Below are 13,600 nucleotides of genomic sequence, written 5' to 3' on the forward strand. Positions count from 1 at the left end.
TGCAGTGTTCATCAATTGGTCACAATATCGAACTCTACTTAGATTATTTCAGGCCACCCCTGTGCCTGTTAGGATGGGGAATCTGTTCTTTGAACCACCTGTTAAACTACCCACCAAACTTACCAGTGTTAGAATATATGATGTTGTAGTTAAAGTGTAAGCTTTCTCAGTTCTGCATTTCTGCAAGGGATAGAGTAGAGATGCCTGATGTGGATTTCTTTGTTTGTCTTCCGCTTTTTTTTTATTTTAGCTATCTTCTTTGTAGTCTTTTGGCTATCAATTAATAAAGTTCGTGAATTAGCAAAAACAAAAGAACCCTCATTTCATAGAAAGGTGAATAAGGCTTTTGTCAAAATTGTCTACAAAGAGGGCAACTAGGATTTATTGTTGGTAATATCCCCTAAGCACAGTTTCATCTGAATGTTTGTATTCTTGGCTATAAAGAAATAAGAGATACATACCCAGTCTCTCATCATTCATTGTGCCCTTTGCTAATCATTTTGGTTTCATCCTCTGTTAGGCTCCATTGAGATGTGTAATTTATTTTGATTATATTGGCTTGTCATTTAGTAACCAGTACTACTTCTTGAATCAAGCACAAAATTCATCAATTGTTCAACTTCATAATGTTTTTGTTGAAAATTTGCAGAAAAATACTACCTATGTGATGTTGCGTACTCTCATATACAGGGGTTTATGTGTCTGTATCGCAACATAAGGTATTGGATAGGTGATTATCGAAGAGTACCTCCAACAACAAAAGAGGAGAAGTTTAATCAAGCCCATGTTCGATTGAGGAATGTGATTGAGAGACCAATCGGGGTATTGAAAGTAAGATTTCCCGTCTTAAGTAAAATGCCTTCTTACTCATTTGAGACTCAAAGAGATATCGTCATTGCTTGCATGTCAATACATAACTTTCTACGTCGTAATGCATTGGATGATTGGATATTTAAAGAATATGAGAATGAGACATTTGATATGAATGAGACACAGGTGGAAGTCGAAGTGGAAGCGGAAACGGAAGAAAATGCACCTCGTCTGTTTGGACGACAAGAGCAGATATATATGAACAACTTACGTGATGAGATAGCTAGCCTCCTTTAGATTTTGTTGCTTCTTTTATGTTTGTAGGAATGAAGTCTTTAGATTTTATTGTTTGGTAATGTTTAATTCCATCCAAAAGAGAAGTTGTTTAGACTGGAATGGAACAATTTGTGATGTTACAGTAGGTTTGAAATGTGCACAAGGGCATTTTCTGTCCAAAAAAAACAACTCAGCTGAGTCAGATCTGACTCACAAAACAAACATATTTTCTGATTCAGACCTTAGTGAGTCAGATCCATATGAGTCAGGTGATTTCACTCAGATCCATACGACTCAGATGAGTCAGCTGCAAACAAACACCACCTTACTTAGAGGTCCAAAGCTAATTAATTAGTTACACCTGGTTTACATCATAATCTTAATTGGTCATTACTAACGCCAGTTAGCAAAACAATAGGTGGACACTACAGCCCCGTCAGAGTCTAAACCCGTCCACCGAACCATACGACCCAGTCCGATCAAAAATTGGTTCGACGCACCCTAACAGAATAAAATTCTGCAAAATCAAAACAAACAAATTAAGCTTTTTTTAGTGAAATTGATCTAATCAGACTAATGCACACATCAATTTATTCCGTATGAAATAATATCAGGTCAATTGGACGAAAATTTAAAATGATAAATCACCAACTAATTACAGAGAAAGAAAGAGAGAAAAATCTTGGTAAACATCAGGGGTTTTCTGCATACTAATTTTTGGCTAATCACGTAAATTAATTGGTCGTGGTTTTCATTAAGTTTCGATCGAAGATGGGTAATCCTTTTCTAATTAGTTCCAGGTGCATAGTATATGAGCTTAGTTCCGGTAGCCATAATCCTGAGTTAGTTGCTTCGTATGTTCTGCTGGTAGATCCCCATATGTTGATTTTACGTAGTTTGAAATAGTTGATTTGCTTGAACCTGTTACTTCATTTAAAGATCTAATTGCTCTATAAAAATCATCTGCAAATCACAAGAAAATAACAAAATTAGTACAAATCTTTCACTGATACTGATAAAGATAAAAATAGGCGTGTTAGTGTCTGTATATATACCTGTGGGTACTGTGTTAGTGAATAGTGATCGAGGGTTTTCCTTAGCCATTAACAAAAAGGATGAGACAAACGCAACAGAATAAGGGGAAGAGTTTGTTTGGGGAGTAGATGAGAATCAAAGAGAAGAAAAGATATAAAAAACGGGGGGGGGGGGGGGGGGGGGGTTGATGAGTTTTGGATACAATCTGATTTAGAGCTTCTCCAATGAAATGTGTGTGAGTCTATATTCACATAGAATACACATCAATTTTCTCCAAAATCCTTCTGAAATCCTAACTTCTTAAATGAATGTGGAGTGACGTGGCTTAATTTTGAGAAGACAACATTCACCCTGACAATGTCTTCCTATCCTAGTCATTTTTATGTTAGTAAAATAAGTTATAAAATAAAAATAGAATGAATGTTAACCAATTATTAAATGACACTTAAGAAACAAAAGATTAGAAGGTGGAGATGGATTTTTTTAGTTCCCAATATCTAAATAAGGAAATTTTTACCAAGAGAAAGTCAAGACAATATTGACGCATATGAAATAAGCACATCAACCATTGGAGAAGCTCTTAGAAAAACAAGAGGGTGTTCCGAAGTAATAGACGGTTAGATCGGATTGAGAGAGAGATATGAATATGAAAAATAAAGGAGAGAAGGGAAGGGAAGGTAAATGAGTGGACCGGAGAGTAGATCTGTTTACATTTCAAATGACCAGCCTAGCCTGCTGCTCAAGGAATCCAATTGAAGCGGGTGCCAAACATGCATCGAGTATTCCAACACGTATTTAGCATCAACGTTTTCCCTTTTCAGTACAACATAGCAAGTACACGCGGCAAATTAACGTGGTATTGTTGTGTTTACAAAAATGACCAGTGGGATTCCAAAATTGTCTTCATATATTTAGTGAGCTAAAATTATTTTGGATTATACGCAGAAATAGGCCTGTTCTGGATCCTCACTTTCGTTTCTAGGCCAGTTTTTTTATTTATTGCAAATCTAAGCCTATTGAACGGAGTCCATCCAAATCCGTTATCTCAGTCAATATCTCTTGTTGACTTGTCAATATCTCTCCAAAATCTCGTATTGAGAGATCTCATGCAGGTGTTAAGATTACTAAATTGTCCTTTTTGTATGTGTGTCAGTAGATAGTTAATATCACCCACGTTCTGAAAGCCTAATCTAAGAGTGCTGAAATCTCGAAGATAATTGAACGTCTACGATGAAGTCCATAGGACTTAGCGTCACGCGTGTCGGTCTCAGAATGAGTAATCTGACATATCCACATCTCAGAGAAATTGGACGGTCTAGATGCTATGATAACAAGATGATACAGGGGAAAACCCATATAATTGCAGAAAACAGAGAGATCGATTTTCTTCTTCCTGGTTTTCTCTGGATATGAACTGAGAAAGCCATGACTTTCCGTTGATTTGAGAGATGGTGATGAAACACAAGTAGTTTATGGTGGATTTAAGTTGGGTTTCGATCGAATTTGCAATATGACTCTAGTTGGAGATGTTACATAGAAATTAGGGTTGTGTGGTTATCTGCAATCGAGATGAAATTCATGAGGAATTGAAATGATTTTCAGAGATTCGACGGTTTTATTGTGATGAGAAGATGGAGATGTTGATGTCGATCGATTAGATAAATTTAATCTCCTTCTGTACTTTCATCTCATTCTTGAGTTCAGAAGAATCAATATATCAAGGGTTAGGGTTTGTTGCAAAATCTGGAAAAGAAGTCTAGTAACTTGATTCAAAGATGGAGAAGAGAGATTTCAGGAATATAACAGATGAGATTTTCCCAATTCGAAGTTCCACATGAATCTGGGAAGGAATTTGTGGATTTTTGAAGAAATGGGTTTAAATAAGAAAAGATGATGAGCTGATGTTGTTGTTAACCCTTTCTGAGTTCAACAGGATTGAGTTGAAGTTGTTGTTCAAGAAGAACTCACGAAGAAGATAAATTAGGAATTAAGGTTCTTTAATCGTGTTTGAATCTGAAATTTAGAAGGGGCATTTGGAACTGAAGGATTTTGCAGACTGAAGCAGCTGAAAAGTTGAAAGGTTTCTGAAGTTGAATTAGGTTATGAAGATTATGAAGATTATGAAGTTGTTGTTGCTGTTGCAGTGGCTGTTGGTGGTTTTGAGTTGGTTCTGCAACTGGAACAAGGAATTGGCCTGAGTTATGAAGAATGAGTTAGATTGATGGTACGAATTGCAGGCCATAATGCCAATTTGCTGATATTGTTGCAATAGATTGTACAGCTACATATGGTGCAGTTTGCAATGTCTGAAGATGCAGAAAGAGATGGGGTTGTTCTGAATCAGGTAATTATGCAAAAACGAAGAAGGATTGCAGGAACAAGGTTCTGGTGCTGCTGTAATTGGCAGATGATTGTGACGGAATGAGAATAAATCAACCTGAACTCGGCCAGAGAAACGCCAGAAAAATCCAAAACTTTGTCTGAATCAGAGTTAGCCGAGTCAACTCACCGATATTTTTTAGCTCCATTTTGACAATTTGTGTAGTTGATGGAACATTGAAGGACTAAAACGTCTTTTAATCTGGGGAATCCTGAAGACTTCAAGGTCTAGGTAAATAAATATTCCACGTCCAACGATGAGGAAACCGTAATATTTTATCGTCTGAAATAAACTTTTGTTGGTTTTTATGAAAGGAAAGTTTTTGTGAGATAGTTACCAATGTATGACTGGTTTACAAAGAATAAAAAAAGGAAACCAAAATATATTTGGAATTTATGAAGTGATAATATTTAGGTGAATACACTTGGCAACCGTACGACTGGTTTGAAAATTATAAACCTAAAAGGAAAACATAACTTATCATGTTTGGAATTTTATGGAAGTCTAAATTCAATTTGGAAATTGAATAATTTTTATATTAAGACTATTTTTTAAAAAGTAATATATAAATAGGAAAAAAATCCATATATTTTCTACAAAAGTAAATTTTTTTTTTTGCATATATCCTCCACCTATTTAACGTATTTTCCCCGCCACACCAAATCAAAAATACATCTCCACATAGCGGGGCAAAGCCCCGCGCACACCAAATCGAAAATGCATTGCCACGGGGCGGGGCATTGAGTTGAAAAGAAAATATAAAATAAAATTTGCATATATATTTCCAATTATTTAATGTATTTTCCCCGACACACAAATCAAAAATACGTCTCCACCAAATCAAAAATGCATTGCTACTGGGAGGGCGAAGCCCCGCGCAGGCCAAATCAAAGATACATGTCCACTGGGCAGGGAAGAAATCGAAAATGCATTGCCACGGGACGGGGCACACACCAAGTTAAAAGGAAAAAATAAAATAAAATCGGTATATATTTTCCACTTATTTAATGAATTTTCCCCGACCTACTAATCAAAAATATGTCTCCACCAAATCAAAAATGCATCGCTACGGGGCGGACGAAGCCCCGCGCACATCACATCATACATCATCAAGGGGCACACGTCAAAAAATACATCGCGATGGAGTGGGTAAAAAAATAATATGCCCGGTGTGTAGCACGGGCACAAATCTAGTAATGTTTAAGGTTTTACCAAAAGTGAGAAACGAGGAATTCATACTAGACCAGACCTTGCAAAGGGGAATGGTATACTACAGCTAGCCCCTATAAGCCGTGACAGCAATTCAAGACCAAAGATTAAAATGGGAAAATCAAAAAAATCTACTATCAGATAGCTACAATCCTGCATATGGAAGGAAGCCTTAAGGGGACATATAGAAACCCTTTAAGCCATATTACATCACCTAATGTTGGGTGTATGACTTCACAATTATTGACGCAATTTTATCGGTCAAACAAAAAAACCACTCAGCACAAATCAAAAAATCACAAAACAACATTCTCATTGATAAACCTCAAAGTCTTCTTGAGCATGAATCATGTTCTGCCATAATATCGAACTCAAAAACAATAGCTATCTCAAACACAAAATAATTTTCAGACATCTGAAACCTTTCTTCCCAATTAGCAAAACAGTGCCGAATCTCTTAAAGAACAACTAAGTATGTGAACATGCAAAAGAAAGCATAAGTTGTGAAATATTACGCTTTAATAGGTTAATTATGTCTATATAGAAGACATGGAGGTTCTGAGCATATTTAAGTTTTACGGTAAGAGTGATTTTGGGAATTAATAAAGAAGTGCTCATAATTACTGGTAGGGTATGTTACTTAGTGTAAAGCTGAAAAAGACTTCATCTCCATCATCCGCCAAAAATCAACCAGCTTCAGTGGGCTGCAGTAAGAAGAAACTCATTAAGCAACGGGAATGGTTTTATGTTTCAGCAGTATAATATATAGCATTTCAAACTAAGTTTCATATTTCAGACCCAGTTTGAGCACATTGCACTATCACTGCATATGAATGCGGACATGTCAGCGCAACAGGAGCACTTTTGACAATGCAAGTTTCTCACATTTTCTATAATAGAGATAACTTAGTACAAGTAAATGCAATACATGGTGCAGAATCGTAATAGCATGGCAGAAGCGGAACCAACTTCTAGAAGCAAAATTGAATGATCCAGTTTACATTCAATGTGGTAGGAAGTTGAAAATATGACGCATTGAGAATCTAGAATACATATAACCTACAGGATCCTTGTGTTAATCCAATTTGGGTACATTCAATACATTGGTTAGTTGGACACAGACAACATTCAGAATCTGAATACATTTAACCAACTGAATCCAGGTGTGATCCATTTTGGGTACATTCACTAGAATAGTAAGTTGCACAGGTGCAGCATTGAGAACCCATATACAGTTAAGCACCCAAATCCTGGTACTGATCCAATTTCAATACATTCAATACAATATTACTTGGACACGACATTGAGATCTGAACACATTTAATAAACTGAATCCTGGTGTTGATTCAGTTGGACTGAAAGGTAGTGATGACCAGTGGATAATGAGGAAGATATCGGACTGCTTTAAGTTCCATTTTTTAGTTCCTAAAATCATTCTAGGAGGTGAAACTTAAACGCAACAAGAAGACCAAAGCGAATTTAAGTAGCAAAATTTGTATTTACTGTATTGAATTGAATTTAATTAAGTAACTTAAACTTAAGACTATTGAATGCAGATTAATTTATACCTTGATACTTGACAACAGTGGACATATCCAAGAGGGGCTGTTCGTAAGGTTGAAGTTGTCCCCATGGATCCGGAGCAAACCTCTGAAACCCAACGTTGTCGTTGCAGAAATTGCAAAAGATTGGAAGAACGATCACTTCATCAGACATAATTTCAAAAGAAATTCTCTCACCAAACATTGATAATGCTCCACGGTGTGCTTCCAAGTGAGTATTCCACCTATAAATTTTGAAAAAAAATTATAAAATGCCAAATAAAAAGAACAAAAACACTCAAATAAATCGAAAAACTACTCACATTTGGGTCATTGAAGTGACAATCCGGGTAATTATACGCGGATGGACATCTAGAACATCGGCATCAAAATCAAGCCAAGCTAAATATCCAGGAAGATGGATCTGTTGCAAGATAAAATATGTTACATAAACTAAACCAGAGATGAATTCGGAAAGAAGAAAGAAACAAAAACTAAGAACTTACTGGTGGATAAGGTTCAATTTCAGATTCCCATGAAGATAATGATCTTTCTGTAGCTAGATTTCGTGCGTACAAGCATGTAGCACATAAGTGCATATCCTCCTCGTCTCCTTGAACGTCGTAACCAGTAATCATTTCATGATTTACCGGATTGTAGTAATTCGTTCCTCCAATTGTAAAGCAGTGAGGAGCATAAGGTGCCGCCATTAGAGCTAGTTGCTGTGTTCTTTACTCTTTAGAGAGAGAAATGCGGTTCTGATTTTACACTTCTCTTGCTTTTCTTTTTTATAATAGGCATCATAACCGTCGGCACGCTCAGCTTGTACGATTAGGGTTGTTATCCCTCCTATGTTGGGGCAATACCCAAATTAGCTGGGGCATAGGAATTTTTCTCCCAACCAAGGTAAGGGGTTACGGGGCGTTTACATTACATATATTTTTTTTACCATCACAATTTCTTTATTTTTTCTTCTCATACAAGTGATGGTTAAATTCAATTTTCTCTACCGTTTTTTCTCAATTAAAATTTCTTCTGATATCTATTCTAGTCCTTTGAATTTATCAACTGAAATGTCTCAAAGTGCATCTCATGTCAAAAAATCAACAACAACTTAGTGATTTTCCTGAAGCCAAATCCGAAGAAATTGTTGATAAATTGAAAAATGCGCCCCGCGTCGACAATCAATACTAACCTTGTGATTTTCCTGAAACCCAATTGGGAGATGTTGTGCGCTAATTTTAGAAAGAGAAAAAATAGAGAATGGTAGAAGGAAAAGAAAAGTGCAGGTTATAGAAATTAACCCAGGAAAATTAATTGTTAAAATTCAGAATTAGCTCAAGTTTTTAAATTTAATAAACGATGTTGCAAAACCAAGTAAAACTATTTGAAAGCACACTACAGTTACTTTAATGGAAGATACCCTTGAGGCTAAAGATTTCTGTAATTTCTATTGAAGAATTTATTTAAGTTTTTTATGTATAAATTTAAATCTTGTAGAAAATGAGGCACAAATTTAAATTAGGACGAAGAAATAACAGTGGTTATGTCAGGCACAAATTTTCTTCTAGATCATCAAGTTTTGTTAAGATCAAATCTGTACTTCAATTCTTTTCCCACGTTTCTTTCTTAGTTTTAAGGATGAAAACCTCAGTTGGCAACACCGTCTCAACTCCATATGTCAGGCAAAAAGGTGACATTCTTGTAGCTTCTCTCCTGGTTGTTATGTATGCCCATACTGCATTATGCACTTGTTCGCACCACCCTTTGTTGTATCCTTCCAACTTCTTCTTCATTATATCTGCGATTGTCTTGTTAGTTTCCCACTTCTTGTCCATTACTTTGTGGATACAACGGAGGGGATTTTCCACTTTGGATTTTGTATGCATTAAGTAGCATTTCTATGTTTTCTCCTTCAAACTGTTTTCCATTGTCGGAATCTAGTTGTGCGGGGATTTCGAATCTACAAATGATATTCTCAAATATGAATGTGAATATATCTTTATCTCGAATATGCTGCACCGCTTTCACCTCTGCCCACTTTGTGTAATGCTTTCAAAATTTTCATCCCCTCTTTTCGCGTTAAACACCTAAGCGATTGTCCAACGAATGACTTTATAATATAGCGTCATTTAGTTCGTAATTTGTCGTTCAACTCTTTAACTTGTGTGACTCCAACCAAAAAGAAAAAAATACACAGCCAATGTGTTATATGGTGTGTTTACCAGTTTTCCGTTTCATGTGTACAAAATTCGAGAAGGTTAAATGGAGATGCAAGATTGTAATGTCTAGTGCAAAATATTAAGGCCAGCGTACGACACAACGATCTGCTATCACTAAGCAGTTTGGCCCCCATGGCTGGCAGTTCTAGTTGGATGGAAAAAAGTAGTACGCTTCTTAAGAGAAAATATGAATCTAGGCCAAAGGTGTATGAAAACGGAGTTCAATATCAGCACTTGCATTCTGGCATCTCCATTGATTAGTTTTTAAACTGCAAATCTCATCTTCTTCTTCCAGCCTCCTTCTTAGTATTCACATTATTACAACAACAACAACTCTCATGTTGCCCTACAAACATTTACAAACCCTTCTTCTAGTACTGACTGATCGGTAGGTGGGGTTTTGTCCATTGTACCCTTACAATTACATTGCCTTGTCTACAGTGTCCTTCGGGTTTTGACAGCTATATGAGAAGTGGACAATAGAGTGTGTGTGTGTGGGGGGTGGGGGGTGGTCATATATTTTTAGAATTATTTACTGCATTAAATTGAAAAAGAACATTTTACTATTCAAAATATCAGAAATGTGCGCAAATTTATTGCTCGACAAAAATGCCTGAATCAGGTTTGACATCTATAGATTAGAGTTACTGCAATAGTTTAAAGCATTGTACGGTAAAAAATGCTGATCGAGTGGGGAAGAATTAGGGCTATTAGGAATATGCTGGGGAAGACGTTGGATATGGCCAAACCTGCTATGCCTACTTGGAATACCCAAGTATTAGAATTTCCAAAGTGCATGAGTATCTCAAAGTAGAATCTCAATCCTTGGAACTCAATTCCTAGATACTGCCTCTCTCATAAATTTGTTTCCCCTGCGGGCAGACTGCAGAAGTTGTATCAGATTCCTCAGCATCTGACTTTCGAAAGCAACCAAGACTTGGACTGTTTTAACAGAACATCATAAAGAAACTAAACTTATAACCTGAGTTACACCACGATCAAGTACAAAGAAGAGATATTCTTCCTCAGACAGTCTAATCCGTTTATATATAAACTAACCATAACAGCATTAAATTCAACAAGTTATCAACATCCCAGTACATTTAATTAAGCTCGTTTTAGTCCTTAAGCCTCCACTTTGTTCGCGGCCATCAAGTAGGTCATTCTCGCTATCTCAGAGTCACCGCTTGCTATTTCATTCTCTTCTTCTTCATCTAAGAGAACAACCTTTTCCCTGCGTATACAGAGTTACAATGCATGCATGTCAACAATACATTTTAAAAATATGTTGCAAAACACCTCAATTTAGGCAACACAAGTACATCAGAGGTGTCTAGATGCAATTCAGTGTCAATGAGATAGTGAAACAATCACCTGTCCATGTATGTAGCACTCCAGTATAATTGTGAACGGAGTTCGTCTCTCCGGGCAGTCTGAAAAGTGAAGATGCAAATTAAGTTAAAAAGAATTTGTGAGAATGAAAATGAAAAGCAGAAATGTAAAAATACAGAATTCGCTCGATCAGACCATTATATGAAATCTTTGCCGTGGATATTAAACAGCCCCAAGAACAAGGAAAAAAAAATGAAGAACACACAACACCACTATGTGGACTGCGCTTTTCAGGCAAGTCAAATTGCCTCGGATCAGGAGCCGGAGTCCATTATCTTTAATGTTTCTTATGTGAGTAGAGGTAAATGCGGAACTGGGAAATGCTAGAGGACCCAGGGTGGTAACAGACCAAGTAGAAAGCTAGCTGGGCCAGTTTGTATGCAGGGGAGACTAAGACGGCGCTCAGCCAGCACGGCAAAAAGAATCCATTGTAACCTTGCAGGGACCAGGAATTCTCAAGGAACTAATTACCCATAAGGATTAGTGTAATAACGTTGGCCATTGGGTCCCTTCTGGCCAGAGAGAATAGCATTGAGCTGGATCATAAAAAAAAAAAAAAAAAAAAAAAAAAAAAAAAAAAAAAAAAAAAAAAGTGAACATTATAAGGATATGGTTGAATTAATGATGCAATTATATCAAAACGATGATCATAGAAACAATATCCAAAAGGTGATAACACAACAGTGAATAGATGAAAAACAATCGAAAAATCAACTCCTGGATACAACTTGTAACAATTATCAGTTCTAAGATGTAATCAAACTTATGTTCTGGTCATATGTAATCTCCAATCGATCAATATATACAATACATATAAAAACAGCTGAAGCAATGATGTTATTAGTACTAGATAGGTATCATCAACATCAATTTCGACAGTAATCTCATCTTTGTAGATCAAATAATAATAATTTATGATTATCAAACAACAAATAATTGAAATTTTTTTCAAAAATTTCAAAGGGAATCAAAGGGTATCGAACTTACCTTCAAAGTGACTCTCTTTTCAAGAGCAACATGTGTTACTCGTCCATATGAATTAAAGCAAGTAGCACAGCAATATTTCCTTCCTGCTTCCTCAATTTTGGTTGGAACAACAACTTTAGTTGTTTCTTCTTCTTCTGAAACCATTACACCGTTCGATCTGACGTTTGCTACTTCGATCGCCATTTTCGCCGCTCGGAATCGTTTTCACAGATTTGGGGGAAACTATGCCCTAGAATCTCAGATCCCCTTCTCTTTATATATGCCCGTGAACCAAACACTGGCCCGTTAATTCCATGGGCCTTGCTTTTTAGAGACACAAGACTCACCTAAGAAAATTAAGAACCATTTTTTGGGGACCATGGCTTTTTTGAGGGGACCATGTTCTATTTTGGGTATATACATTTAAAGTAATTCTAGGTCACCCTTTATCTAGATATTTATTTAATACCTAATTTACCCTTCTAATTAATTTTGGGTGATCATTAGTAAAATTATTTAGTTAAAAACAATTAGTGAAATTAAATTAAAAGATAGGTTTATTATTAGTTGAGTGAATTTTTATGAGTAGAATTTTTGTGAGATTAGAGTTAGAGAAGATGAATGAAAAAACATGGACAATAACTTTTTTTTGTTAATCTTCAAAATGAACCGGATTTGGCTTATTTCTTAGATGGTGATTGTATTATTCAAGAAGAAACTCAAGATGAAAATGATGGATTTTATCAACCACAACCGGAGGATGAGTATTTGGGTAAACAGGTAGAATGCAAACTGGATTTGGGACTGTTCGGTTACATTATGTGAAGAACATGTAACCGAACTCTCCTGAAGGTGTAGTTCGGTTTCCTTGTGAGGATGAACAAGTAACCGAACTCATTTGAAGATGTAGTTCGGTTACTTGATCCAAACACGCAGGTTACCGAACAGCATAACAATGAAAGTTCTGGCATTCAGTGTTATGTTCGGTTGGTTCGCAACTAACCGAACTTCCCAAAGAAAATTAATTTGATATAAGTGTATAAGGTTCGGTTGGATTGCAAAATGCATGCTTCTGCGATTCAACCGAACTCAGATTAGTCAGTTCGGTTGTTTCGTAAACTTGAACTTAGAGCGTAGCCAACCGAACCTAACAAGATGAATAACCTTGTTTCTATGTTTTTAACCTTAGAGTTCGGTTAGATGGAGGTTTTAAAATGTTTGCGATCTAACGGAACTCATAGGTCATATTTCGGTTACTAGACTAATAAAACCAGTGGGAATAACAGTAAGATTCGGTTACATAAAAAAATTTGTTTCTCTGTTTTTAACCTTAGAGTTCGGTTAGATGGAGGTTTTAAAATGCTTGCGATCGAACCGAACTCATAGGTCATAGTTCGGTTACTAGACTAATAAAACCAGTGGGAATAACAGTAAGGTTCGGTTACATAAAAAATTTTCTTTCTCTGTTTTTAACCTTAGAGTTCGGTTAGATGGAGGTTTTAAAATGTTTGCGATCTAACCGAACTCATAGGTCATAGTTCGGTTACTAGACTAATAAAACCAGTGGGAATAACAGTAAGGTTCGGTTACATAAAAATTTTCTTTCTCTGTTTTTAACCTTAGAGTTCGGTTAGATGGAGGTTTTAAAATGTTTGCGATCTAACCGAACTCATAGGTCATAGTTCGGTTACTAGACTAATAAAACCAGTGGGAATAACAGTAAGGTTCGGTTACATAAAAAATTTTCTTACTCTGTTTTTAACCTTAGA

At 36.2% G+C, this 13,600-nt stretch overlaps 2 protein-coding genes across 3 annotated transcripts; both read right to left on the bottom strand.

The window, feature by feature from the left end:
* Positions 1-6,190: 6,190 nt before the first annotated feature.
* Positions 6,191-7,970, bottom strand: LOC113329607. The gene is made up of 4 exons (XM_026576466.1): positions 7,758-7,970; positions 7,575-7,675; positions 7,279-7,496; positions 6,191-6,414 (listed from the first exon to the last, which is right to left on the bottom strand). Exons 1-4 carry the CDS (start codon positions 7,959-7,961, stop codon positions 6,407-6,409), a joined length of 531 nt encoding a protein of 176 aa, XP_026432251.1. The 5' UTR covers positions 7,962-7,970; the 3' UTR covers positions 6,191-6,406.
* A 2,446-nt stretch (positions 7,971-10,416) lies between these two features.
* LOC113330021 lies at positions 10,417-12,087 on the bottom strand. Of its 2 annotated transcripts, XM_026576874.1 has the most exons (4): positions 11,853-12,087; positions 11,337-11,401; positions 10,848-10,906; positions 10,417-10,707 (listed from the first exon to the last, which is right to left on the bottom strand). In XM_026576874.1, exons 1-4 carry the CDS (start codon positions 12,033-12,035, stop codon positions 10,688-10,690), a joined length of 327 nt encoding a protein of 108 aa, XP_026432659.1. In that variant the 5' UTR covers positions 12,036-12,087; the 3' UTR covers positions 10,417-10,687. The 2 variants fall into 2 exon arrangements, with proteins under 2 accessions (XP_026432659.1, XP_026432658.1); XM_026576873.1 differs by lacking the exon at positions 11,337-11,401.
* Between the last annotated feature and the right edge of the window lie 1,513 nt (positions 12,088-13,600).

The sequence above is a fragment of the Papaver somniferum genome, unplaced genomic scaffold, assembly GCF_003573695.1.
Source record: "Papaver somniferum cultivar HN1 unplaced genomic scaffold, ASM357369v1 unplaced-scaffold_117, whole genome shotgun sequence".
Lineage (NCBI taxonomy): Eukaryota > Viridiplantae > Streptophyta > Magnoliopsida > Ranunculales > Papaveraceae > Papaver > Papaver somniferum.

Excerpts from the sequence above, each read along its gene's own strand:
- LOC113329607 (XM_026576466.1), bottom strand. The coding sequence starts at position 7,961 with ATGGCGGCACCTTATGCTCCTCACTGCTTTACAATTGGAGGAACGAAT. Across the intron at positions 7,676-7,757 it reads AAATTGAACCTTATCCACCA|ATCCATCTTCCTGGATATTT; the intron begins GTAAGTTCTTAG and ends ATCTTGCAACAG. Across the intron at positions 7,497-7,574 it reads GTCACTTCAATGACCCAAAT|GTGGAATACTCACTTGGAAG; the intron begins GTGAGTAGTTTT and ends CAAAATTTATAG.
- LOC113330021 (XM_026576873.1), bottom strand. The coding sequence starts at position 12,035 with ATGGCGATCGAAGTAGCAAACGTCAGATCGAACGGTGTAATGGTTTCA. Across the intron at positions 10,907-11,852 it reads AAAAGAGAGTCACTTTGAAG|ACTGCCCGGAGAGACGAACT; the intron begins GTAAGTTCGATA and ends TTCACTTTTCAG. Across the intron at positions 10,708-10,847 it reads AGTGCTACATACATGGACAG|GGAAAAGGTTGTTCTCTTAG; the intron begins GTGATTGTTTCA and ends CTGTATACGCAG.